Raw genomic sequence first — 26,441 nt, 5'->3', positions numbered from 1 at the left:
CTCCAAGAATATTATAGTGTCATCAATTACTAAAGACTGACTGTAACAGACAGCGTATCAGTTTGTGCTAAAGCTTCCAATGCATAACGTTCTGAGCTTTGTTTGTTGGTGGTGGTCATTTTTGCTGTTTCTGTGAATGCTAATACTTCAGATATGTTTATGCCTTTCCAGAACACTTCAGTCAGCCCCAGTTTCATTAAATGCAGAAGAGAAATGCTGTTGACCAGACCTTACCCACTAACTGGAGAACTTCAGCAATATTGCTGCCTAGCAGATTTATTCCTACTTGGCACTATTACTTAGAAACAGCCTCATTAACAGGCAGCTAAATCAGCAGAGTGAAACATGGCAAACTGTGTGCAAGAAACACAAAGACAGCAAGCCAGCATAGGGTTGCTGGGTGTAGCAGGGCTGTGACTGCAAAAAGACACTGTAAGTGCTCGTGATGGAAGAGAAGAGCTGACAGAAAGCTTTCCAGTGAAGGCAAAGAACAGAACCAGAAGCAATGACACAAGGTAATCAGCCCAGCAATTAGGCTAAGTGGCATCCAATTCCTATTTTAAATTCCTCTTCTAGTTCCATTTTAAGAGCCCTATTTTCCACATACAGGCACCATGGAGTTTCTGAATGCTATTACATTGTTTATGCATCCAGCTCTGGAAACAACTGCATTTGAGTAACAACTTGAACACCCCCAAGCATTGTTTAAGAAGCTTGAAGACAATCTGCCTGAGATGGAAATGACCTTGACAAACAGTAGATGTTGCTTTGACCTCCAGCTTCCCTTTGGCCACACAAGTCACAAAGTCCACTTGTCTCTTTCTGTAACATGCAGCAACAGGAACTAGTGCTTCAATACTCTGACAGAAGAAAGCAGATATCTTTACCCTGAGTGGGGAGGGTCTGTGCCTGGTAAACACATACAGGAATCTCAGTCAGGTCCTGTCTGCCATGGAGGCCTGTCTGGGAGAAAGAGGAGAAAGCCAGAAGCTTACAATCCTTCGCAGCAGGAATTTTGGCTTCAAGGCAGCGCACCTTGCACACAGCTGAGGATCAGCTGCACTATGTAGGCGAGTACACTAAGCAAGAAGTCAGAGTTTACTACTCCAACTTGACACGCACTTGGAGAATGCTGGATTTGAACTTATCTTCCAATCTGAACACCAGGAGCATTCAATTCCTGACTCAGACCCAGAACCAGACTTCAGGGTTTGTTCCCAGCTCTGCAATCTCAACATTAATTTGGCTACAGGTACATCCATAATAACAAAATACAAAAATTGCATCACTGATGAAATACAAAATCAGTTCTCTTTATTCTGGCTCTTTTCTGTCCTTTCTTGAAAGTGATCTTTTGAAGTACGTGAAGCCACTGTTGTGGGCAGATCTGTGCAGACTGCTGCAGTGCTTCATCTGTTCCTTCCAGTGACAGACATTCAAGTCCTTGACACTTCTAACCTCACACAGCTGAGACATGTGCCTTCCAGGTCCTGCAGCAAGCCTTTCATTCCTGCCACCAAAACCTTTTGATGAAAGAGTTCAATCAGAAGAAATGAGATTGTAATGCACCATTGTCCTTGACTTCTGCTAGGAACAACCCAAGGGCAACCTTGTTGTGAGAGATTGTGAAAGAGCCAGGTGCTGCCAGTCCTTCAGCCAAGAAAGCCTGGAAGGCGTGGAGAGCCATGGAATAGCACAGTCTGGCTCAAAAAGTTGATATGTAATGTGTCATCTCAAACAAAATGAAGCATAGGGGCAAAAGTAATTTAGAGATTGATGGTCTGAACAGAAAACACACCACAGCTGTCTAGGAGTAACTCAGATCTCCATCTGAGGAATAAATCGCTGCCAGAGATTTTCAACAATTTACTTGGATATCAAGATCATCATCATCTTTAAATACCATTTAGAGATTATGTTGAGGAAAACTGGGAAAAGAGCCAAAGACGCTAATAACTGCATTGATCTAAGTTAGAAGACTAATGAGAAACATTATATTCATATTTCAAGCAATTAACTTGCATTTTACCCAGCCATCTCAACGTGTACTTACATATCAGATGACACATGCTATATCATGAACCACATCACAGTTAATTCAAAGGAGCGTGAATTCCTCAGTCAAAGAAAGAGTTCAGTGATATATAACAGCACTTAAAAGTCTGCTTCAGAATGGAAAGTTACTGCAGAATAGTTTGTATATTTTAAGTTCAAGCCTTCATTTAATCCACCACAACTCTCAGTGTGGACATGATCTAAATCTAATGATTATATATCTCATTCACTCATTATTTATATTTGGTTGAGGACACAAAACAAAAGCAGTACCAAAATGCTAGCTTAGTTGCCACCAGAGCACAGCACACTCTGGATGGCTGACAGAGACATGGTAGCTCTCCATCAGCTTCAGCCCTGTAGCAGTATATTCATTTTTTTTACTTATTTCTCTTCCATGAGTACAAACCAAGTTTGACAGTGCATCAGTTAAAAGCAATGGTTTTAATAAGATGCTGAGACCCAAGAAAAAAGTACTTGAAAGGGTGAATATTTACTGGAATATCCTACCAGAGCAATGGCTTAGTTTCCCCTTGTGGCAAACTGAAAAAATGGAAAATACCAATGACTTCAAGATATACTCTTGCTGCTGCTGCAGTATATACCTCTTACAGAATGGAGAAATGAAACAGGAAGCAGACAGCAGGATCTCACTTCTTTAGATTTTCTACTTGCTTGCTGTACATCTGGATACTTCACTGAAGAAACTCAATTAGATCAAGGTAGCATAAATTTGACAGTAACTGAAGGAACAATATAGAAAATATTTTCCCCTAATGCACTGCAGCATAATTGTCAGAGACACTCAAAATGCCTTTGCATTTCTGACAAAAATAACAATGTGCATGACTTACGCAAGTCGTTAAACATGTGATTTGCATTATGGCTCTCTAACAACTCTCTTATTTGTCAAACTGCACATTGACTCCCCAGCTGTCTCACCACCTTTCTTCATACCTAAATTCAGGGCATCATAAAGGGGCAAACAGTACTTGTAGCACTGGGCTTCAAATCTCCATGGTGTCTTCTTTCCGTGAACACTCTTTTCCAGTTCTTGCACTGCCTCCTTCTTGTCTCTTTTTAAGCTTGGGTCATCTTGAATTTATTTACTAACATTTCCCATTTTTGGTCCACAAATATCAGAGCAATAGCTGTGTGTAAAAGTATTCAGTATTTTTGTTATAGCAAAACAATACTGTGTTCAGCATTATTCATGATGTAATGAGCTATAAGGAAAACTCAGCAAGCATACGCTTTTCTCCCTGTAAATGGCCAGTTTGGGAACTATTACATCCTGCTTTACTGACCAAGTAGAAAGGTAACACAAAAAGCTGTTAGCAACATGTTATAGTCAAGGAAGAAGAACAAAGGTGCAAAAACCATTAAAAAGAACAGTGCAAACAACCTGCCTTCATAACAGCCCTATCCCTCTCTCCTCACCTTGCAGATGAAACTGGAAGTGCCATTTGTCTGAAGATGAGTCCTTTTGGCAAACTCCAGGAGAAACCCCCTCTTCCAGCAGCCAACGCACTGCTGCATTATGGCTGACTTCCTCACTTCGTCCATATTCAGTTAGCTTTTTCTCCTCACAACTTGTGTGCTGTATTTTGTCCATGAGGCATTTCATACAAATTAGTGGCTGCAAGGAGGGTTGCAGCTGCACGAGAGTCCGCTCAGAGATTCAAAATCTCCATTAAGAAGTTACACTGTACACTGGCTACTGCTTTACGTACTCTTCATCCACCTGTTTTATGTAATCTGGCTCTTCATCACCTGATTCCCCAGGGCCACACTCAGAGAAAAGGAAGGTTGTATCTTTCAGCTGTGATCTGAACCTCTGAAAGAGCTCCCGTTTGTGCTGGGATAAGTCACTGGCAGAGAGGAAAGAGATGCATATCATCCCATTAAGAAGATGGGAAGAAAGGAGCAAGGCTATGTGGTGTTTGTCTCATGCATTAGCACCCAACACAGCCATACTATCATGAAGGATTTGCCCTCAGTGTGAGTGAGAGCATGGCACCAACTGTGCAGCTTCAGACATCTAGGCAGGTGCTGCAGGTGATGAATGGCAGTGGTGGTTACTAATAAAGTCAATACTTTGAGAATATTTAAATGTAAAATCTATCCTAGGCATTTTCTTGCTGCAGAAAAAAAACCCTTTGCCTGCTCTGTGGCGCCATCTAGTGCTTACAAAGTAACAACACTCTGGGGAAAACAGGTTACACTAAGTTCAGAAAAAAAGTAAAAGAAGAGCGCATAAATACATATCTAAAACATGCAAGAGAAGTAATAATAACCTGTTTTCACTTTACAGGGCCTAGGGTCTACTTCTGTCACACCAGTATCCAAACATCTCTTCTGAGTAACTCTAATGAGATGTACCCTACTATATCTGTTAGCACCGCAGCTGAGGGCACAACAGAGCTCAGCTGAGGTCATTATCATTACTCTCACTCTCAACGGATGAGCCACCAACAGCCTTACTTTCTTTAAAGCACATGCAGACTTACACTTCTTGTGCTCCAAGCTAGCAGCTATACTGCTGCCAACAGGTACTGAGCCATGGACAAGACAAAACAAGCCCATCTCCTGAGGATGATGATAGAAGATCATTAGCATACAGCTAGATAATCCTACAGAACCCCACTCACAGATTTTAAGTGGTTCCTTTCTGCTCTGGAAAGGAATATCTACTTGCTTCAATTTTATTACCACTACTAGTTGTTGGCTTTTTGGGGGCAGTGTGTGAGAGGGCTTCACCCCCCCCTCCATTTCCTACATCCAGCAAACTTCCCTACTCACTGTAAAATGAGATGATTAGAAATAAGACATCTAAAAGTTGTGGTCTGTTTGTTGGTTTAAGAAAGAACATCTTATTTCTTACCATCCTCAGTTTCTTTGTCACCAAGGAATAGTTTGCAGCATACTGGAAAACTTCAGTGCCAGTCTCTTTAGCCTTCAAGTACTCTAGCAACTTTGACTTTAGAACATCATTCTATAATGGCATAGTCTCCTAATTACAGAGCTCACACTGTTTAACTCCATAAAGGTCAGTGCTTTTGCTGTGTTTGTTGTCTTTTCATATTAAAAATGACTCAGTAATACATTCTCCCATGCCATTTTCAGGTTAGCCTCTTGAGTTCTGGTAGCATCATGCTATCTGCATTCATCATACGGGGAAGACACCTTCACATTGCATAGATACAGCACTATCCATTCTTCACAAGAACAAACCACAGCAAATAGATTTGTGGAAAAGTATATGCCTTGCCCACTAATTACAGTTATTAACACTATACTTACACTTCCAGATTTCACTCTGCCACTTTGTACCAACTGCTGTTGCAAAGGAATCCAGCCAACAAATTCCCATTTTCCGAAAAATGGAAACTATTTACCTACAATGAATGTTCTTGGTCTGTCAGAGACACTCAAGCACCCAGCTGTTTACATGGGTTATTTATGAGCACTCTGATGTGCCTAGCATAACTGACAAACCACTTTCCCTCATTCTTCCTCCACTTTTTCTTATTTCCTGCATAGCACTAACACTAACTCAAGCACTAATGCAATCTAAAATGCACTGACTGCATGGAGATTAATCTTATCTAAATACATTGTACTACAGCAAATAGAATAAGAAAGTCTTCCTAAGAAGGTCCCAACAGAACAATGAATATCCCAAATGAAGTAGAGCCACAACCTCTATGTAATTGCTCAGTTGTTTTTTGTTTTTTTTTTAAAGCAAACTTCAAGATACTTGAGATAATTAAAGACTAAAACTAAAGCTTTGCTTCTGCTATCAAAATAAAGACCAAAATAAACAACATTTTCAATAAGCAGGATGCTTAAATGAAGTCCAACAAGATGTTCAAGTAAGATACAAATAAAGAACAGCAGCATGTGAGACTACTGGATACTATCCTTCTCAACTTATACAGTTATTCCTTAAGAATAATTCAGTCAGGAAAAAAAAAAAAACAAAAAAAAAAAAAACAGAAGGGAAAAAATGGCAATTGTGCTATTTCAAGAGGTGAGAACTACATTTCTGGAGCTGACTAAAACTACATTTGTCCTAAGCTACACTGGAATGACTTCAAGGCATTTTGTTATTAACTTACAGCTTCGAGCGTCTTCTCTTGTTAAAAGTTCTCTCAGATTTGCTTTAAAATGGAAAGAAAAAAAACTCAAAACAGATGAAGAACAGCATTTGTCATCAAATTAAAGTAAAGCACCTATTAGAAAGTTTAAGAAGCTACAAAAAAGTCATGTAACCAAAGTTTTAAAAGAGCAGTTTTCAAATTCACACCAATAATACTTCAAATGCATCCACTCTTCACTGTTTCCATATGAATTCAGCACACCCAGAAATCTACTTATTTATGTACTTTTAACAGAATCAGTTTCCATTCAAACACACGTAGCATTCAGTACAGTTAGGGCCCCTCCCAACACCTCCCTCAAAAAAAAAGCTCACTAGAACAAGCTACACTTTGCGAGAAAACAAACAAAACATCTGTTAACCTAGAGAGCTGTTTAAACTTACATCAGTGACAAGCAAAATGTCATAGGTTAAGAATAAATCATTCCAAAATCAAACTAAACCTCCTTTTGACCACATCCCAAGTCTTGGTTTTAAATCAGCAAACATCTATGACTCAAACAGAGATTAATTCGCTTCCATTCTTGCTGCAAAGCAAGCACACTATCTCAAAACAGCTAATCCCTGCTAGAAATTAATGTTGTTCTTACTGCAAGAATACCCTCCACAGTCAATTGACCCACCATTATTTTGGTCTAGGCACTTCTTTCAGCCTCTAGCAGAGTGCAGAAGTGCACAGGAGGCATCTATTATGCTCACTATTAATGAACTCAAAGCATAGTTTTATGCAAGGACTTCCTTCACATGTCTGCTGCTTCATCCACATTCTCAGTAATTTCTGAATTTTAGCATATTCATGCAAACCTGGGAGTATTCTTCCAGAGGATGTCCAGAGTTTGCTATATATTTAACCAGTCCAAATATGGAAACAAAAACCTTACTCTGAAGATCCTCCCTCATCACTAGACAGTTGTTTTGCTAAACCACAGCTCTGTCTTTCTTATGATCAACTAGTCAAATTAAGATGGAGAACTTGGAGAATCAATTATTTCTCACAAAAATCAGTGCAAGTAAAATGCACTACACACAAATACCTAAGGGACAAGCTGCAATGACTGACAATACCCAAAACTGAGTCAGCAGGTTCCCAAGATGAAGGCCTCCATCACATAATGCCATTCAGAGGGACCTCAACAGGCCTGAAAGATGGGCCTGGGTGAACCTGATGAGGTTCAACACTGCAAAGTGCAGAGTTTTAAACTTGGACCAGAGGAATCCCAGACATCCATACAGACTGGAAGGAGCAGTCCTTGGGAGCAGCCCTGCAGAGAAAGACCGGGGGGTCCTGATGGATGAAAAGCTTAACATGAGCCAGCAGTGTGCTCTTGCAGCTCAAAAAGGAAATGGTATCCTGGGCTCTATCAGAAGAGGGGTGGCCAGCAGGGACAGGGAGGTGATTGTCCCCCTCTACTCTGCTCTTGTGAGGCCCCATCTGGAGTACTGCATCCAGGTCTGGAGCTCCCAGTACAAGAAAGACAGAGCTGTTGGAGAGGGTCCAGAAGAGAGCAACAAAGATGGTCAGGGGGCTGGAGCACCTCCCCTACAAAGACAGGCTGAGGGAGCTGGGCTCATTCAGCCTGGAGAAAAGAAGGCTGCAGGGTAACCTCATTGCAGCCTATCAGTACCTAAAGGGAGCCTACAAACAGGAGGGGAATCAACACTTTGAAAGGCTTGGTAACTGCAGGACGAGGGGAAATGGTTTTAAGTTGAGGGAGGGGAAGTTCTTTACAGAGAGAGTGGTGAGGTGCTGGAACAGGCTGCCCAGAGAGGTTGTGGACGCCCCATCCCTGGAGGTGTTCAAGGCCAGGTTGGATGGGGCCCTGGGCAGCCTGGTCTAGTATGAAATGGGGAGGTTGATGGACTTGCATGTGGCGGGGGGGAGGGGGTAGAGATTCATGATCCTTGTGGTCCCTTCCAATCCTGGCCATTCTGTGATTCTGTGATATTAGACCTGCAATACCTTGCAACAAGAATCACAGACAAATGGCCACAAAATCTGCTTGGGATTACAAAACAGAGCTCATTTTCAAATGGAGGTGTTTGGGAGGACCTGACCAACAACAGGAAAGCTAGCACAAATATCAGTTTCAAGTTTTATTTTTCATGTTGGTGAAACACAGCCTCTTCTCAGAGGCAGCATCTGTAGAACTGTTACAAACACTTAATCTAATACACCACAGACCTTGGAAAGAAACAAATGAAGCACAGGTTTCACAATGCAATTGGGCATATTGAGTCATAAGTTACAGATAATTTAGAAAGCATCTAATTTTATATACATTACACTGATCATTGCCCAGTCTTCATGCAAATATAATTTTTCTCACAACCAACGTTATTTTTAGAAACCTTCTTATTTTAAATGGTATATTTTCACTTTAAATCACTTAAATGGTATTTACAGAAGTGTGCAAATTGCTTTGAAAGATAGAAACACACATAACATACAGACAGCATCTTCTACAGTTAAACATTTACTAAAAGGTAGATAACATTCCTATCACACTTTCATTGCCTAAAATAGGAGAGTAAGTTATATAAAATAGACCATCTTATTTTCAGACACTTTCATTTCTGCAGATTTGGTCTTTGCAGCAACATTGCAATCAAAGATTAAGATTCCACTCCTAAGATCCAAAGAAGCCCCTTCAATTTCAATGGCAGCTGAACATGTTTAGTACAAGCTACTTTTGTTCCAGATTTTCCACACTTGGCACAGACTAAAAAGAAAAAAGCTGAGGGAGTGGGGAAAATAGTCTTGCTTTTTTTTTTTTTTTTTATCCCCCCAACATGAAAAGCATGCTAATTCATAAATTTTATTTGTAAGGATCTATTAGTGTTGCAGGCACTAAAGCAAATAAAGTCTGCAAGTTCTTCTACAGTATACAAAACTGCTTGTATGCCTTCTCAGATATATGTAAATGCACACACAAAGAAGTAGACTCCTTGGGACCATTCAACAAAACTAATTTCAGAATTGGAAGCAGCAGGAAAAGCTTGATGAAAGTTAGTGTTCCCAGTGCTTCTAAATGTGCTTTAAAAAAAAATATGCCATAAAAACTCCCCATAAAAAGTGCATGGTGACCCTTCCTGAACAAATCCAGAAAGCAGAAGCTGGAGCACATCACTCCAGTCTCCTCAATGGTGAAGAAAGAACAGTTTCAGGAAAAGTCTTCAAAACCACCTTTTTTGCATACTAGTAATCATTCTGAGAAAGAAAAAAAAAAAAACTTCCTAAAATCTGATTTAAGATATTCTATAGACATACAAAAATTTATATATATATCCTTAGTAACAATGGAAATTTAGTTGTCAGACAGTACAGAACAAAGGTAAGCAGCTTTAGAAAGCCCTCAAACAGTTTAAAAAAAAAAAATAATAATCAAAGCTTACTACATTACACTGAGACAAAACCGATCCACTAAATTGAGTAATGACTTTAACAGCAGCCATGCCTGCAATCACGCTGTCACTCATGCACCCACTGCACTGAGTGCTATGCACCCCAAAGTATTAGCCCTCAAAGTCTACCTTCATCACAATTACATCTGAAATGCTCGATATTTTTGAAGACACCCAATTCCTTAATGTGGCACAAACTGTAACAACACCTAATACTGAGGTCTACTGCTTACTGAGCTTTGGACATCAATTTAGTGCAGGTCTTGAAAAGGTTCCTCTGAAAGAAAAAAAGGACCGCAGATGCAACTTCTGCAGTAGTCAACATTTAAGCATAAAGCGGTCAAGTGAATGTGGACAATAAAGAAGTTTGCAGAAGACAGCAATGTGTAATCAAATGAAAATGGAGAAGATGCTCTAAAATACGGTTATTTTGAACTTCCAGCTATTTTGAGGATTGCCATTTGTAAAAATCTGTTCTATGCTTTGAAAAAAGGAAAATACTTACAGATGAGATTATTAGCTAGCAAATGAACACCTGAAACACTAAGCTTGATCATACTACTGAAACATTCCACCTAAGTTTTTGCTAAACATTGTCTCCAGAGCTTTATATTCAATGCACATTACCTGCTACCTCCATTTTTTTTTTTTTTTTAATTACATTTGTCAGAAACAGTGCTAGAGAAGTTGCCAATGCCATCCATTCCTAATGTGTACATTACAAACACTGTGCACAAACATATTTTGAAAAACTTAGGTCAATTATTTTCTTGAGGTGAAACGTGCGTCTACATATTCAAGCTTGTGAAACTGCTCCATATTAACTGGTTTAGTATTTTCTACAATCACATGGATATTACTTGCTAAATTTAGGATACTAAAAAAAAATAAAATAAAATACATATTCCACTGTGGGGAATATTTGTTAACTGAATGCTCCTCTTAGTGATTATACTAGTGGAAAATACATCTGCCAGTATTCCTTAAATAACATTAAACAGGAGATGAATATCCAGACAAATAACCTTATGTTCAACTTTGGAAAAAACTCATAAACATTATTGGTACCAAAGAAGTGTCAGCTATTGAAATCCAGTATTTGAGATTTTGTGTTGTTCTCCTTACCCTGTGCTTCTCTTCAGAATTTTGGTTTCTTTTTAAACTGTGCTTTTACTAAAAATCTTCCTCCATTTTTCCCCCAATCAATGGAAGGCAGAGCACTGCAGATGTTCCTACTAGAAATGAAATTCAAAGATGTTACAAGATGATAGGTATAATCATGCTTTTTCTCCTTTTTTTTTTGTAGCCAAAAGCTGCCCAGTTAACATTAGCATTCCCATATCACAATTGCAATGAAGCTCTGGTAAATCTGGTACCTTTGGATATGCTCAGCATCACAAATAGGTTAGATATTTAACATAACATAAGTCTGTAGCTAGCACAGTCCACCAGAATATTCATCCTCTTCCTCATCAGCATGAGAGCCCACTGTGGCTGGTCCTCTTGTTTTGTCCTGTGTAGCGTTTGGAGATTTCTTCTTGATTCCACCTCCTGGGACCACCAAGGTAAGACCAAGCTTGGCATACTAATAATAAAAGTACAAGTTTACTTTCTGCACTATTATATTCAGTACAGAAAACAGATTGCTGATTTCAGAGTACATTTTCCACCTTAGAATAATAATGAGAATAATCAAGCTTAGGATAACTAACCTCAGTGTTCAATTTTTAATTTTGTCCACTGAAAGACTTTGAAAAATGGGAGATGAGACTATCAATATTATGCATAACAGGAAAGTTTGGCTACAGTATCACAGAACCATTATAGAATGATAAAATGGTTTGGGTTGGAAAGGAACTTGAAGGGCATCCGGTTTGAACTCTTCTGTCATGGCAAGAGGGTCACCTTCCACTGGACTAAACTGCCCAAAGTCCCTTTCAATTGGGTTCTGGATTCTATAGCTACAGACATTCAATCTTTTCGAAACAAAGAAAAATACCAGAATGTTTTCAGTGCATACGTTATCTAGATATGGGTTATACTAGTAGTTCTTGCAAATGTTTTTAGTAGAATTAGTACATTCGATGTAATAAAATTAGTCACTACCATTACAAAGTTCTGCATGGATGGATATCCCCTTTATTTTATGGCTTTCCTATCCTTATACTTTCTGCTTGCTAGCTATAAGTGCAACCATTAAAAAAAAAAAAACATATGGATTTCTTTCTTAAAATAGAAAAAATTTCACTAATTGATGATTTGCTAGAGAATAAGCATTAAAAAAAACATTCAACGAAGTCACCACATTCATTTTGTAATGCTTATGCACACAGGGCAGCAGATTGGTATTTCTGAGATAAAACAAACTTCTAGCACTATGAAGAACCAATTCAAAGCAAACAGTGTTTTGGTCAATTACTTAGACTCTGCAGACTGATAACAAACTGTTAGTCCATCTAAGCTTTCCCACCATCAATGTAACAGTGGTGTGGAACTTTACAGAAGTCAGGCAGTAAAGTAAAATAAATAAATAAATAAATAAAAGTTCACAAGGCAAAATTACCAAGCAAGTCACAAAAAATACACAGATCCTGCTCTCTTTGTTTTCCTATAACGGACAAAAGCCTTTCTTAAAATGAAGAAGCAAAAGCTACTTACATCATTGTCCATATATTTGAAGAGAGGCAAGTTACAGACTTCAGAAACTTGATCTTGATCTTGCTGATCATACCCTTCCAGAAGTTGCTCTAGTGCTGCACAGTCTTCACTTCCATTAAATCCTGGTATACTGAAGGAAATTAACAGTTCATTTAGGACATTCCAGCAATCTACTTGGTGCTCAGGTGTTCTATTTTTACAGGATGTTGATTAATAGCAGAAGAGAAGGCAGCTGATGAGAATCTGATGGACTACTTACTCCACAAAACAAAACCATTTTGATTTTTCCTGGAACACAGATCATACCCATAAGCTTCAACTTTCAGCAATACTAGTTTGCTGACAATCAGACCACAATCATAGTCAAGCCAAGAATAGAGTATTAGAATTTTCCTGTTTTTACTGAAAAGTCAATAAGCTTTTCTTCCAACTTATATGCAGAAAAAAACGTAATGAGTTTTTATCTAAAGCAGAAATTGAAGAAATAGTAAAAATGACCAAGATGTTTCAAGACAGATCTTCAAAAACTTACTTCTAAAAATAATGATTTTATTAATATATGTTCAAGTCACTTCACTTCAAACACAGTTTTTAAGTAAAAATGTTATGTTTTAGTATTTTGTGACTGAAGTCCTAATGAAAGCTGAAACAGAGACCTGCATGAAAGCCTCTGGAGTTTGTGGCTAAACATTAATCCAGACTTGACACCAGACATTTCTCTTGGATGTATAAGGACTACTTCCTTCAATTTCCTCTATTAAAATGGATCAGTTCCTACTTCCTAAATCATCTTTCAGTTCAGACAACTGTTAAAGAAAAAAATACAAAAAGAAAAACTTGCTTTTCTTTTAACATATGACGAGAGCAAGATCTCTTACATCAGCATAACCAGAAATGCAGTAACTCACACACTACACACTTTTCTTTAACAAAACTTTAGATGAATATTTTCCTCAATCTAACCACCATACTACACAGTTCCAATGATTGTACTAGGATGCCACTAATGAGCGTTAAGACTGCATTGCACATTTCCATTCTCAAATGGAAAGTTAAAATTACAACTTTTTAAGGGCTTCAACAAGACAAAAAGATTTTAATAATAATTATAATAAATCAGTTAGAACACCCAGAAATCCTCATTTTTAATCCCAACTATTTGTTTACAACAGGTAGCCTGCCTCGGCTCCATTTGAAAGAGATGTACAAAAGAATTCTAACCACAACAGTATTCCGCTCAGCTTTTCACAAGGAAAATCAGAAAGAACTTTTAATTTAAATCTCATTTCATCTGTTGCACTGAAGTGCTTCCTTACGACTAACTTTATTTTATGTTCGTTAGGAAGTACCACATGGTAATTACTGCTGAACTTACTACTGAAAGTGAAAAAGATTCCTGACAGCTGGCTACTTAACAGACAATGCCACTGTACTTCAAGTAAACAGAGGCTTAAAAATTTATTATCAGAGAAGGCTTCCATTGGTCTTTCGCAGAATAAATTAGGTTGGAAAAGACCTTCAAGATCATCCAGTCCAACCATCACCAACAGCTCTCACTAAACCATGTCCCTCAACACAACATCCAAACCTTCCTGGAACACCTCCAGGGTCGGCGACTCCACCACCTCCCTGAGCAGCCCATTCCAGCCCATTACATAATAAATCTACATTAATGAAACATTCAGCTTAAAATTATAAAATATTAGGCAGACTTACCTGTAGCTTTCCCTCACACACCTTTCTGCAGCAACATAATCATTTCTGTGAAGATGAACTAAGACTTGAGCAATAGTTTTCTAAACAAAACAAACAAGAAACACAGAGGGAAAAAAACAACAAAAAAAATAGAATGATAATTTGATTCTAAAATTGAACAAGAAAGTTGGAAACACACTATGATAAAGTAGTAAGCCACATCTTCAGCTAGTATGAAATAGATTACCTCCTCTAACATTGTAATGAACTGTTGCATCAAACTTGTGCAGCAAATCACATAAGGAAAAAAGCATGACCAAGTCATGTTGATTAAAAACTCAAAACAGACGATCAAAAATTCTTATTTAGGACCCAAAGTAACTATTTCTACTAAGAATCCTGATTAAATAACATCAAGGTAAATGCAGACCAAAAGACAATCCTATGGAAAAAAAAAAAAAACAACAATACAAAAACATCCATGATTCTCACTCTCCAGTTTCAAAATAAACTAACTCACACTCCAGAAGAGAAAACTGGGCTTATTCAAATTAATTTGAAGGCGAGTCCAGAAATCATTATAGTGCAGTGTTTTTGATAGCTTCCACAGATAAACAGCATCCTATCAACATTACAGCAGTGAAAAACAAGAGGATAAGGAAGCATGAACAGCCACACATTCTCATTACCTAGCAAGCAACATATCTCTGAATCAAGAGGTACGTGATGTCAGACAGAATTCAGCCACTACCTTATGTTAGTTCAGCAAACCTTGAAATACCCTACCAGAAATTATCATTTAGACTTTTACCTTATAGCACGTTGGATAATTTTCAATTTCCTTATAAATGCTTTTCTCCTTTTGAAGGGACAACGCAGCCTCATCCAATCTAAATTGAAACAAAAACAAGGAGTATCATGCCAGGAAACAAGCATAATGAACCCAATGCTCACAGTGAGCTGTTTAATACACACGCGAGTTTTCCTTAATAAAAAGCAACATAAAATCAGCAGCAGATCTTTCTAACTACCACTGCAAAATAAATTTTCTTGAAAACAGTCAAACAGATGCAGACAATTACATAAAGGAATGATATGCTTTAGTAAAGCAAGTCTAAGCTCAACCACAGGTCTGGTGATAAAAATCTATGCTTCAAATAAGATGCCACGGAAAATCCAAGGCACATTCTCAGTCTGGGATCAGACTGCTGCTAACAGATTAATTGCCCTGTTTTATATTCCACAGCTATGAAAGATTTCCGAGTACTTTCTGCAAATAAGTGCCTGAAAAATAACTCCTGAACTTCTTTAATAACCAGTGAATCTCATTATGCCCTTTAAAGATGTATTAACTAATAAAGAGGAAACAAAGCCTTACAGCTCACATTCCTCTATCTCAGAACAAAAAATAGATGATTCCTGAATATGACAGTCTATTACATCCCACAGAAACCTCAATCTTATTTATTTTGAATTTTGTCTCAAAGAGAGACGTAAATAATGGTATATAAACCCAGCAACAAGATAAAAGAACAACGGAACTGCCCTCTGAAATACAGATTCAAACATATGTAAACAAATCTACAGAAGTGATACCTGCGTCCTCGGACTAGAAGTCTTGATGCTTTCCCTAACATTTCTAATGCTTGCCGTAAACGTTCTTCATTCTAGAGAAGAGCAAAAAGAATTCACATGCTTGTGTTTCATTTGCACGGGATTATTAGACCTTAACCTACACTGTCTGCAACTCGGACCAACTGTTCTGCTATACCAACAGTTCACATACTCAGTGGAAACACAAAGAGTATTGGTGCATCAAAGTCCCACACTCAGCTTCTGTATGGATCTGGAGAGCAAAGGAGCATCAGTGCAAACTTATCAATCCAGTAATGTATGTCAAATGCCTGTAGGGAAGTATGTCAGAGACAGTCATGAAATGGCTCAAGGGATGGGTTGAATTTTAAGCAAACTCTTCTTGTACCTTCAAGGATTTCAAACTCTTCTAAGCCAAAGGACTGTGGAACAACCATATTCCCCACCCACTTGACTGCTCAACAAGAGGCAAAAAAACTTGACAACATATAAAACTCACATTTGGTCAAGTCCCAAAATGAGAAAAGAACAGACTTTATCATAATATCAATAAAACAACTTAGAAGCCAGCCTCAGACATTTTATTAGCATTACAGCTGACCCTAAACACCAATTAATTCAAGCTGGTTTACTTTCTGGCAAAGTTACCTGCTGGTTAAAAAAAAAAAAAAAAAAACCAAGCAAAGCTTACTTCAAACACTGACGCTGCTTGCTGATACAGCTGTACAGCCTTCTCTGGGCTCACATTTTCTATTAATCTGTAATAAAAATAAGTCATTTCTCAGATGAAAGCATCAAAGAGGCAGGGAAGAAAAAGCAAGGAGATACCCCTGCCCCACATTCATTCTGGCCACCAATACTATAAGCTTACTTCCCAGCCCGTTCCAGTGCAATGGCAGCTGTATCTGGTGTCCCGTTCTCCAGGTACATCATGCTGGCTTTCTCTATCAGCTGAACAGCTTCAGGGAGCCTCTGCATCTCCTGCAAAGACAGTCCGAGGACAGCACTGTCAGGAACTGTGCTTATGAACAACTCTAACACCATATATGCCATTTCAGCTTACAGGAGAAAGGTAACAAAACACAACAGTACAAAAATGCACCTTCTGTGTTATCACACATTTGCAAAGAACAAGTTTAACAGTGAGTCTGGTAATTCTTTACATTCTTTTGAATAACCATAGAGAGGGGAACTAACAGGCAACCTTCTCACATCCAAAGTGAGTCAGACTAACCAGGTCATTTCCTATGTAAACTCTGATATAACCAGAAACAATAATTTCTGTTTTTCAATCTTTAATTTAAATCTTCCCATCTTTAAAATCTAATTTAACTAGCAGCTAGACAGCATCTAAGGAACATACATTTAAGGATTCTGGTGACATATAACCTACCCTATGTCAAGTAGGTAGAAAAGAAAATCTTTTTCTTCCACATAAATACCTCAAGCAAAATGTTAATTCCACCATCCTATGAAACCAGCACTACTGGAGCAAACAGGCAAAACAAGACTGCCTTGTCACACTGCAGCTTCAAACTGCCAGACACTTATTTTTCTTTCAGAAATTAAAAGATTAACAAAATCCTCTTCCAGTGAGATCCTTGATTCTCCCAGTCCTCTTTTCAGAATTTTCTTCTACTGATATAATATCAGATTAAAAAACAAACAAACAGTATTTGGTCAATAGTGAAAACACTGTAACAGAGCTAGAATGAGCTTTTACTTCTCTTGCTTCAATCCATTGCTCACATAAGTAGTAATTAGTTCCTTCCCAATGTAAGGCAAGAATTTGGTACCTTACAACAGAAGTACCACTCTTCAGTTACCTCTGATGAGAGGCCCTCACCTCTCCTTCTTCAAAAGAAAACAACAACAAAAAAAAATGTTTCCAATTAAAAACAGTTTCCCTAAACTACGCGAGGGCATTGGCAGGGACTACAAGACAACAGTAGAACATCACTGCCATATGCAACTTGCTTGCATATATCTATAAAATGTCAAGGAGAACTTTTAAGTAAAAACTAGTAATGAAAATACCTTTAGCATCATGCCAGCTTGTTCATAAGCTCTGCAGAGAAAAAGTTCACAATTTAGATATTGTGTATTTCAGCAAGCTGTAACTATACAGCAGAAGTTAACCTGCATCAGCTACCACTTCACTGTTAATATTTAACGAACTGAAGAGGTTTTGAGTGCTTCAATTTAATGAGATAATACATGTGTACAATTATCTTTCACAAATGAAGTATTTCAACCACACAATCACTGCTCTCCCACACAAAAATCTATTCCCATCATCTGACCCACAGACAACATTTAGATTATTTGTCATCACCCACTTGTTTTGAAGTATCTTTATTTACATTTCTATATAAGCAAAACAGTGCAGAACGTCAAATTTATAAAAAGTTTATCTAAGAAAAAGCAGAAAAAGCACTTGATACAAAAAGCTATGAAAGATTGTCAAAATAGTTATTTCTTCAGAGAGACATTGCAGGTTTTTAGACTTTCCTTGCCCATGCTTTCATTAAACTAATTTTGAAATGGTGAAATCACTTGAACTGAGTCACTTACTAGAGACCAAAATGACAGCTCATGCGTGTACTGTAAGTTAAAAAAAAACACATCAGATTACTCAGTACATCCATACTTACTTGGCAGCATGAAAGAGACTGGAAGTAACGTTGTCAAGTCAAGGACAAATGCCATAAAGCAGAAACATCAATAGCATATAAGATCTTACAGAACTATTGGTTTCAAAGCAAAGAATCCCAGAAATGCAAATAGAACCTGCTAAGTTTTTAGGCAAAGTATAAAAAAAAGAGCACCTAAGGACAAAATAAATGCAAAATATTAAAGGATAACTGCAAAGTTGTAAAAATGCACATTTATTTAAAATATGCTCCCTGGTTACTGAATGTTGCCACAAGCATTGTAATAATGTTAGCTGCATTTAGTTAATACTATCCATCCACAGATACTTAAAAGTGCGTATATAAATTTATGATGCAGTACCTAAGCTTTTCAGGTACCTCTACTCTGCACTGGTGAGACCTCACCTGGAGTACTGCATCCAGGTGTGGAGTCCTCAGTACACGACAGACATAGTGCTGTTGGAGAGCACAGAGGATGGCCACAAAAATGACCCATGGAATGGAATAACCCTCCTATGAGGACAGGCTGAGAGAGCTGGGGCTGTTCAGCCTGGACAAGAGAAGGCTCCAGGGAAATCTGAGAGCAGCCTTTCAGTATATACAGAGGGGCTGTAAAAAGAAAGGGGACAGACTCTCTTGCTGGGTCTGCTGTGATAGGACAAGGGGAAGTGGTTTCACACTCAAAAATGAGATATTTAGACTGGATGTGAGGAAGAAATTTTTCACTGTAAGGGTGGTAAGGCATTGAAACAGGTTGTCCACAGAGGTGGTGGATGCCCCATACCTGGAGAAAAGCCAGGCTGGGCAGGGCTGTGAGCAACCTGGTCTGCTGTAGGTGTCCCTGTTCACTGCAGGGGAGTTGGACCAGGTGACCCTTAAGGGTCCCCCCTCCTAAATTAAACAGTTCTATGATTGTAAGATATTCAGAACAGATTTTCTAATCAAGAGTTCTTTAGCTTTCCCATTCACAGCACAAAAAGTCTTCTAAAAGAGAACCTTCTTAGACTGACAATTTGAACAAAGATATTTAATGTATTTTCTACCTATTACCCCACTCTAAATAACAAATAACTTCTTGGAAAACAGAAGTAATGAAAAGATACGCTTTGTTGTTTTCATGTGCTTCAGCTTCTCGTAAACAGGCTTCCCTTGCCTGGTCAAACTGCTTGGCATTCTTAAAGGCAACAGCTGCAAGAAACCAAATCAAGTGCTCATTTACAATTCGCCTTTATTTTTTTAACCTCATCTACTAAAGTATTCAATCATTCAAAGATGCAAACAGGCATTTTAGACAATGAATGGCTTTTTTTTTTTTTTAGAATTTTTTTAGAATTGAATGGCTTGCTAAATTGTAGCCAGAGAATCCCACCACAGCATTAACTTTATTAGCCACCTTATTGGTACCCAATGATAGGACAAGAGGCAACAGGCACAAATTGGAACACAGGAAGTCCCATCAAAACAAGAGAAAAAAACTTCTGTATTTTGAGGGTGACAGAGCACTGGAACAGGCTGCCTAGAGAGGTCGCGGAGTCTCCTTTTCTGGAGACATTCAAGACCCACCCGGGCACTTTCCTGTGCAAACTATTGTAGGGAATCTGCTTTAGCAGGGGGCTGGGCTGGGTGTTCTTCAGAGGTCCCTTCCAGCCCTTGTGGTTCTGTGATTCCGTAATCAGTACAGTTTGTACAAAACCAGTAGAGCAACAAAAGAAGCGTACCATTGACAAAACAAACTAGTAATAACTCCCTCAACGTAACCAATTCAGGGCACAAAGAACATTGAAGCAGGACTGAAAATAAATTTCTATTTGTAAATGCTTCAGTTGCTCTTCAAGCTTCTCCATTTTTTCATTCACTTTTGTTTCATTCATTTTTTTCATTTTTTCATTCACTGTTAAACAAATGAGTTGGCATGTCTAGCAGAAGGAAACCAGGGGGAAAAAAAGGTACACGTACATATAAATTACTGTTAACAGAAAGAACAAAGTTCACAAGAAAAAAAATCACAGTTTTATATTCAGTGTGACACCTACAGCAGGAAAGGTGTCACACTGGTGAAGCAGCAATCTTACTGTGTCCACAGGAAAAAAAAAAAAAAACGAAAAAAAAAAAACAAAAAAAAAAACACACACCACAAACTAACAATGCCTTTATTTTACTGAAACTCTCTTAGGTCAAACAATTTTCAAATGATGGCGAAAAAGTGAAGTTTTAAGAACAGCTGAAATTTTTGTTGTTAGGGAAGATCATATAATTTGGGGTTAGCAAGTGAAAAGAGGAAAGCTTTACTGTTGTGATATGTAGTAAGATCCAACATATAAGCTGTAAACCCAAGTACAATTTGAGATTTTACAGTGCGACTAAGAACACTAAGAACATTTATTTTCCTCCTTACTTTAGTCTTCACAACAGTTGTACTTATACAGTAATATACTAAAACTAAGTAAAATATTACTGGGGATTAAGCTTAAAGAGTATTTTGAAACCATAAAGCATGTGCCCATATTTACAGTCACACATACCTGCCTTTCCATATTCAGTAGCTGCACTATCATAATCTGGTTTCCATTTTAAGAATCCAGTTTTCAAGCTAAAATGCAAGAAGAAAGGACTATTAAAAATGAGTAACAATTATGTTTCACCTTTGAAGTACTTCACATAGATTTAAAACTTCAGACAGCTCTCTGAAAGAGAGTAATTACCCTTGTGCCAATACCATGGTGGAATCACAACTGCAAAAATAAACGGCAGCATTGTTTGGACTCGTATAAAGCACTACAATGACCTCCCACAGCTACATGCCCTGCAATAGCATGCTTCTGCTTCAGTCCCTATAACATTATCACCAGCTCAGATCCTCAACAATGTGAAGTCAAGAAAAGAAAAATACTTTCACCTGAGAATCACCAGACTCTCTGGTTTGTACACAACTGAAAGAACTTACCTAAAAGTATAAAACCTCAGGGATTTTTTCTGATATGCCTATAGCAACTTATGACACTAACTGCTCCCACACATACATACAGAGCCCTGGGCAGCTAAGATGGTGGGCAGCAGCCCTGCCCACGGCAAGGGGTTGAAACTTAATGGTCTTTGAGGTTCTCTCCAACATAGGCCACTCTGTGGTTCCATGTGAATCGGAACACATGAGTCATCAATGCTGACTTCAGAATCACACTTTCCTCATTTAAAAAAAATATACGCATACATACAAAACTACAACTTCAGAGCCCATTGATACAGGCAGACACATTAGATGCATTATGTGCTTAGTTTGAAAAAAGCAATTTTGTATACACTGCATACTAGCAGTTATCATCTCACTTAGGCAAAAGCCACATCATACAGCTCTAAGGCAACCATTCCTATTGCACTGCTTTTCATCACAGAAAGTCTGAAAGAATCAGAGTGGATGGGTTGGAAAAGACCTCAAGGATCACACATCTCCAATCGCCTCACCACAGGCAGGGCCACCAACATTCACATTTAATATTAGGGAAGGCTGCCCAGGGCCCCATCCAACCTGGCCTCGAACACCTCCACAGACAGGGTTTTCTCAGGAAAGGTACTGAGATAAAATACACAGGCCTTAAAGCTGCACACAGTTTGTGCACTGCCTGTTTTATTTCAAACTCTTTTCAGGACAAGCTTAAAATGGATTCCACCAAAAGGCATTCTGCTCAGGTAACGTGAGGAAGGCACCTGGCACACACTGTTATCCTGAAGCAGCCTGCCTTCGGGACCCTGTAGCTTGAGGCTCCCTACCAATTGACACATGCAGACGTTAGGCCTTCTAAGTAAAGCGCCCGCACAGGTGTCTGAGGCCATCTAAAGCAAACAGAGCCCAGAAGCCCCGCCTCAGACAGGCCATAACCCCCACTGCCCGCACCGCTGCCCTCCCTTTCCCGTCCAAGTCACGTCGCCGGCAGCTACGAGCCCACAGCCACGGAGGGATCACGGGCAGCCCACGGCACTCCTCCCGCACCAGCCTGGCGGGAAGGAAAGGAGCCCAGATCGCTGAGGTGACAACCGCCTCGTCCGCTTCTTCCCGCCAGCCGCCCCAACCCCGTCCCCGCTCACTATTTCTCCGCTTTCGCGATGTGCTCCAGGGCCTCGTTTATCTTCTGCGCCGCCATCGTGGCTGCCGCTACGGAACGCCGCAAGGCTCACGGCGCTTCCAGGGGCGGGGCTTCGCGCTGCGCCTTCTCACTGCGCCTGCGCCGCCTGCTGACGGCGGCTGTTGGTGGCGCGGCTGCCTCAGGGCGGCGCTGTGTGGTTTTGGCGCTGCTGCGGCGGCGGCGGCGGAGGTGCGGTTCGGGCTGCTCTCTGACAATCTTCAGAGGGCTTTGGTACAGAGACGTAGCTCTCTAACTCGTTTGGTTTGTGTAAAAGTAAGATCTAGTCCAACCTACCACCACCATACCCACTGATCGTGTCCCTCAGTGCCACACTCGCACAGTTCTGGAACGCCTCCAGGGATGGTGACTCCACCACCTCCCTGCGCAGCCTGTGCCACTCTTTCTGAGAAGAAATTTTTCCTAACAGCCAACCTGAGCCTTCCCTGGCAAAACCATAAGGCCGTTACCTCTTATGCAAAACAGGAGAAATGACTGGTGTTCAGGCCTCTGTTTGGGCTATGACAATCCACAAGTTTTACACTTGATAATTTAAATAAGAGAAATATTTGTCATCACAAGAGCGAAAAGCAAAATGAGAAACTAGTTGAACCTGTAAAACCCTGTATTCAGATCATAGGAGTCATTCAAAGTCCATACTGTTTATAGGAATAGAGCTATGCGATTTTGTTTTCTGCCTTAACTGGGGAAAAGAAACAAAGTTGATACGGAATCACAGAATGGCTTGGTTTGGAAGGGACCTCAAAGCACACCATTCCCCAACCCCTCATCGTGGGCAGGGCTGCCCCGCAACAGCTCAGCTGCCCAGGGCCCCATCCAAGCTGGACTTGAGTGTCTCCAGGGATGGGGCACCCAAAAAATGCTATGTAGGCATCAGGTACACTGTTCTGAATTGCTTTCCCATCCTTTACCATTTCCAACGCTCCCCTGAGGACATGGACATTTATTTTTCTAACTTTAATTCTTGTACTACACTGGAGATGCTATCTATAGCAGATGGTTGAAAATCCCCGCTGTGTTATGTATTATTATTCTGTATCCTGTAACAAAGTAGGAAAGAAGGTAGCATTTGTAGCAGGTGAAAGGCAGCTGTAAAAAAGAAATCATAGAGCTGATGCATTAACAAGCAGGATAATCTCAGAGAAGAATAATCTTCTGAAGCACCCAGTGAGTGACCTGTTTTCTTGTTTGTTTGTGGTAGTGTTTCTGGGTGTGTTCCTTGAGATACAAGGAGCTGCTGACTTTTTTTTGTGAGGCTACACATGTGCACTGTCTGATCACTTTTTATATTGGAATGACCAGACGACACATTTCCAAGACTAGTATTAAATGAAATAGGATATTCCTGGGTAGCTTTTATTTTGTAGACACAGAACCTCCAGAGATTTTACATCTGGGAAGGATCATATCACAGCATCTGGTGCTTGCCTGTGAACTGGAATTTGGTATTTAAAAGTACCCAGGTACAATGTGACAAATTTTTACAGTGATAGTATTCAGAATGACAAGATTTTATGAGTGCAAGCTTACAACTTCTGTTTACTAGATGGATGTGAACTCTGCAAATAGCTGCACCAGTAGCAGCCATTGATTAATAATCAGTCCTCAGCTGTTTGTCACTATTCCTTGTAGAGAGTTTCTGTCTCCCATCTCAACACTTCTCGTGCACACATCAACCATAGGCAGACTATTGAAAATGAGCTGCATAAACTATCACAGCTTATTTTATCTGAAAGAGGTTTGAAAATACCTGTGTGTTTGTGGGGTGTAACCTCTGGCTAGATGCTGGAGGCAGGCAGCTGGGGCTAGCATCTTCCACCACTATGCTGGGTCCATCCTCAGCCCCAGTGCAGGGACAGACAAGGATTCCTTCAGAGAGCTCTTGTGAGCTGTGAGAAATTGTGACTAAATTTGTTTCTTGATTAATTCTTACTTTCCTTTGCTGTTAAGATGCCACATTCTTGTCCAGAAGGTCAGGAGTGACTGTAGTGAACTGTATTTTAAATCAGCTGCTGAATCCTATCTTCTGCTCCACTGGATCTGGAAGGCAAATTTCAGTTTTCCGAGATCTGGATTTCCCAGCTCTGTCTGACACTGTCTTTTGGCAGCATATGTGGAAAGTTGTACATTGTGATTTATTAGTGTCTGAGATGGAGTCATAACTACAATAACAACAGCTACAGTACCATGCCGAGGAAATTGCCTGTGAAGAAGAGAGAGCGATCTGTGGGCAAACTGCTACTAATACTGATGGTCTAATGAACAATTGACTCTGACACATTTTGGGCAAAAAAAAGTGTTCTATGATCACTCTGCCCACTTGAGTGCTTCAGAACTTTTTATTTTCCTGTCTTCAGAGTAATTCCATAGAATTAATTTGCTTGTGAGACTACTCCTTCCTGTCTTAATGAATAAGGCAGAAAGCAAACAAATAACTCTGAGGGCAGCAAAATTACTAAATACTGATTCTCTGAAGATTTGTTTCTCTCTCCTGATTGAATTTAATTAAATAACAAGACTACATTATGTGCCCACCTTTTACCAAAGAGCAGAGAGTCAGCACAGGAGAGAGATCTTATAAATGTATCTTCCAGCTGGAGGAAAGAGGTAATCACAGAATCACAGAATCACAGGGTCTGGAAGGGACCTCTGGAGATCACCCAGCCCAGCTCCCTGCTAAAGCAGGTTCCCTACAGCAGGTCACACAGAAAAGTGTCCAGTTGGGTTTTGAATATCTTCAGAGAAGGAGACTTCACAATCTCTCCGAGCAGCTTATTCCAGCACTCTGTCATCCTCAAAGTAAATATATTTTTCCTTAAGTTCAGATGGAACTTCCTGTGTGGTGCCAATTGTCCTGTGTCATTGGGCACCACTGGAAAGAGCTTGGCCCCATCCTTAAAGAGCCTCAACCATTAAGTGTTGATAAGACCCCCCCCACTTGTAATTTCCTTGGAAATTATGGAAAATGGAAAGCTGTGGCAGATTCACTATACACTGAACATCCATGCAACAAACTGCAAGCAGAAAATTTCAACTCAGAAATTCCTACCTGTTTCACCATGTTGCATCACAAGCCATGGCAGTGTTTATTCTGCTGTACTAACTACAGCATCCTTTGCTGTAGTTGCTACAGTTACAAACTACAGTTACCTTTGCCACTGTATTATCTAGCTTTAAATTATCTAATTATCTAATTTATCTAAATTATCTAATTTTCAGAGTACATGCTTATCATACTTCAAGTAGAAAATCAATTCCAGTCTTTGAAGTCACCCAGCACCAACTTTTGAGAAGATCTGCACTGTGGAACAGCTCTGGTCATCCAAACTGTCTTGCAAGACCCAGGAGGGAAAACTGTAGGGCACAGCAGGCAGAAAAGGCTATTTCATCAGTAGCTGCTTCTTGAAAATTAATTTGGCTCTAATATCATGCCTAAAGCACTTCCAAGCATTTATCTGCTTATTCACTGTTGTTTATTTGAGTGACTTATTCATTTCTATTATTTTAGTTATTCTTTAGGTCATGCTTGAATTTTGTTTGCCAGCACTGCATTTACCTGCAATGCTGCAACTGTGAACATGGACAAAGAGTTTTGCAAGTGGATCAACCAGGATCGACTCATCCTGTGGTCCCAATACATCCCATGTACCCAGCATATCCCAAGACCCCACCACATCCCAAGGTCCCAAAACACTGCATAAACCCAGCACTCTCCATCTTTTATCAGTTCCATTAAAGGGAATTCAGTTACGGAAGGGGCTGGAGGGACTCACTCAGCTTTCTGGTCTGTGCTGCTGAAAAACAAAGTGGAGAAAGGAGGTGGTCAGTAGGGCAACCTTTCTGGTGATGTCTCAAGAGGGTCTGGACCTTTCCAGATGCCCCATGGCTCAGCCATGTTCCTGTCTTCCCACCCACACTCCTTTTCTTTTTTCCCTTCCTTCATTCTCCCCAAAAAGGCAAATGTTATTTAATGACCACTGTGAATCTGAGCACCAAATCTCCCTTCTTCCTCCTGTGTACCTCCATGGTCAAGTGCTTAGCACCACCCCAACCATCCCTGCCACTGCAGAATACCTCCCTGTGCAC

At 39.6% G+C, this 26,441-nt stretch overlaps 1 protein-coding gene across 1 annotated transcript; it reads right to left on the bottom strand.

The window, feature by feature from the left end:
• Positions 1-11,054: 11,054 nt before the first annotated feature.
• NAPG (NSF attachment protein gamma) lies at positions 11,055-22,355 on the bottom strand (the record flags this gene model as incomplete). The annotated part of the gene is made up of 12 exons (XM_079533426.1): positions 11,055-11,204; positions 12,278-12,407; positions 13,994-14,073; positions 14,784-14,862; positions 15,569-15,639; positions 16,257-16,323; positions 16,437-16,546; positions 17,603-17,633; positions 18,220-18,237; positions 19,323-19,407; positions 20,742-20,809; positions 22,300-22,355. 12 exons carry the CDS (start codon positions 22,353-22,355, stop codon positions 11,055-11,057), a joined length of 945 nt encoding a protein of 314 aa, XP_079389552.1.
• Between the last annotated feature and the right edge of the window lie 4,086 nt (positions 22,356-26,441).

Source organism: Tetrao urogallus (assembly GCF_951394365.1).
Source record: "Tetrao urogallus genome assembly, chromosome: 3".
Lineage (NCBI taxonomy): Eukaryota > Metazoa > Chordata > Aves > Galliformes > Phasianidae > Tetrao > Tetrao urogallus.
This window is presented reverse-complemented; position numbering and strand designations above follow the sequence as displayed.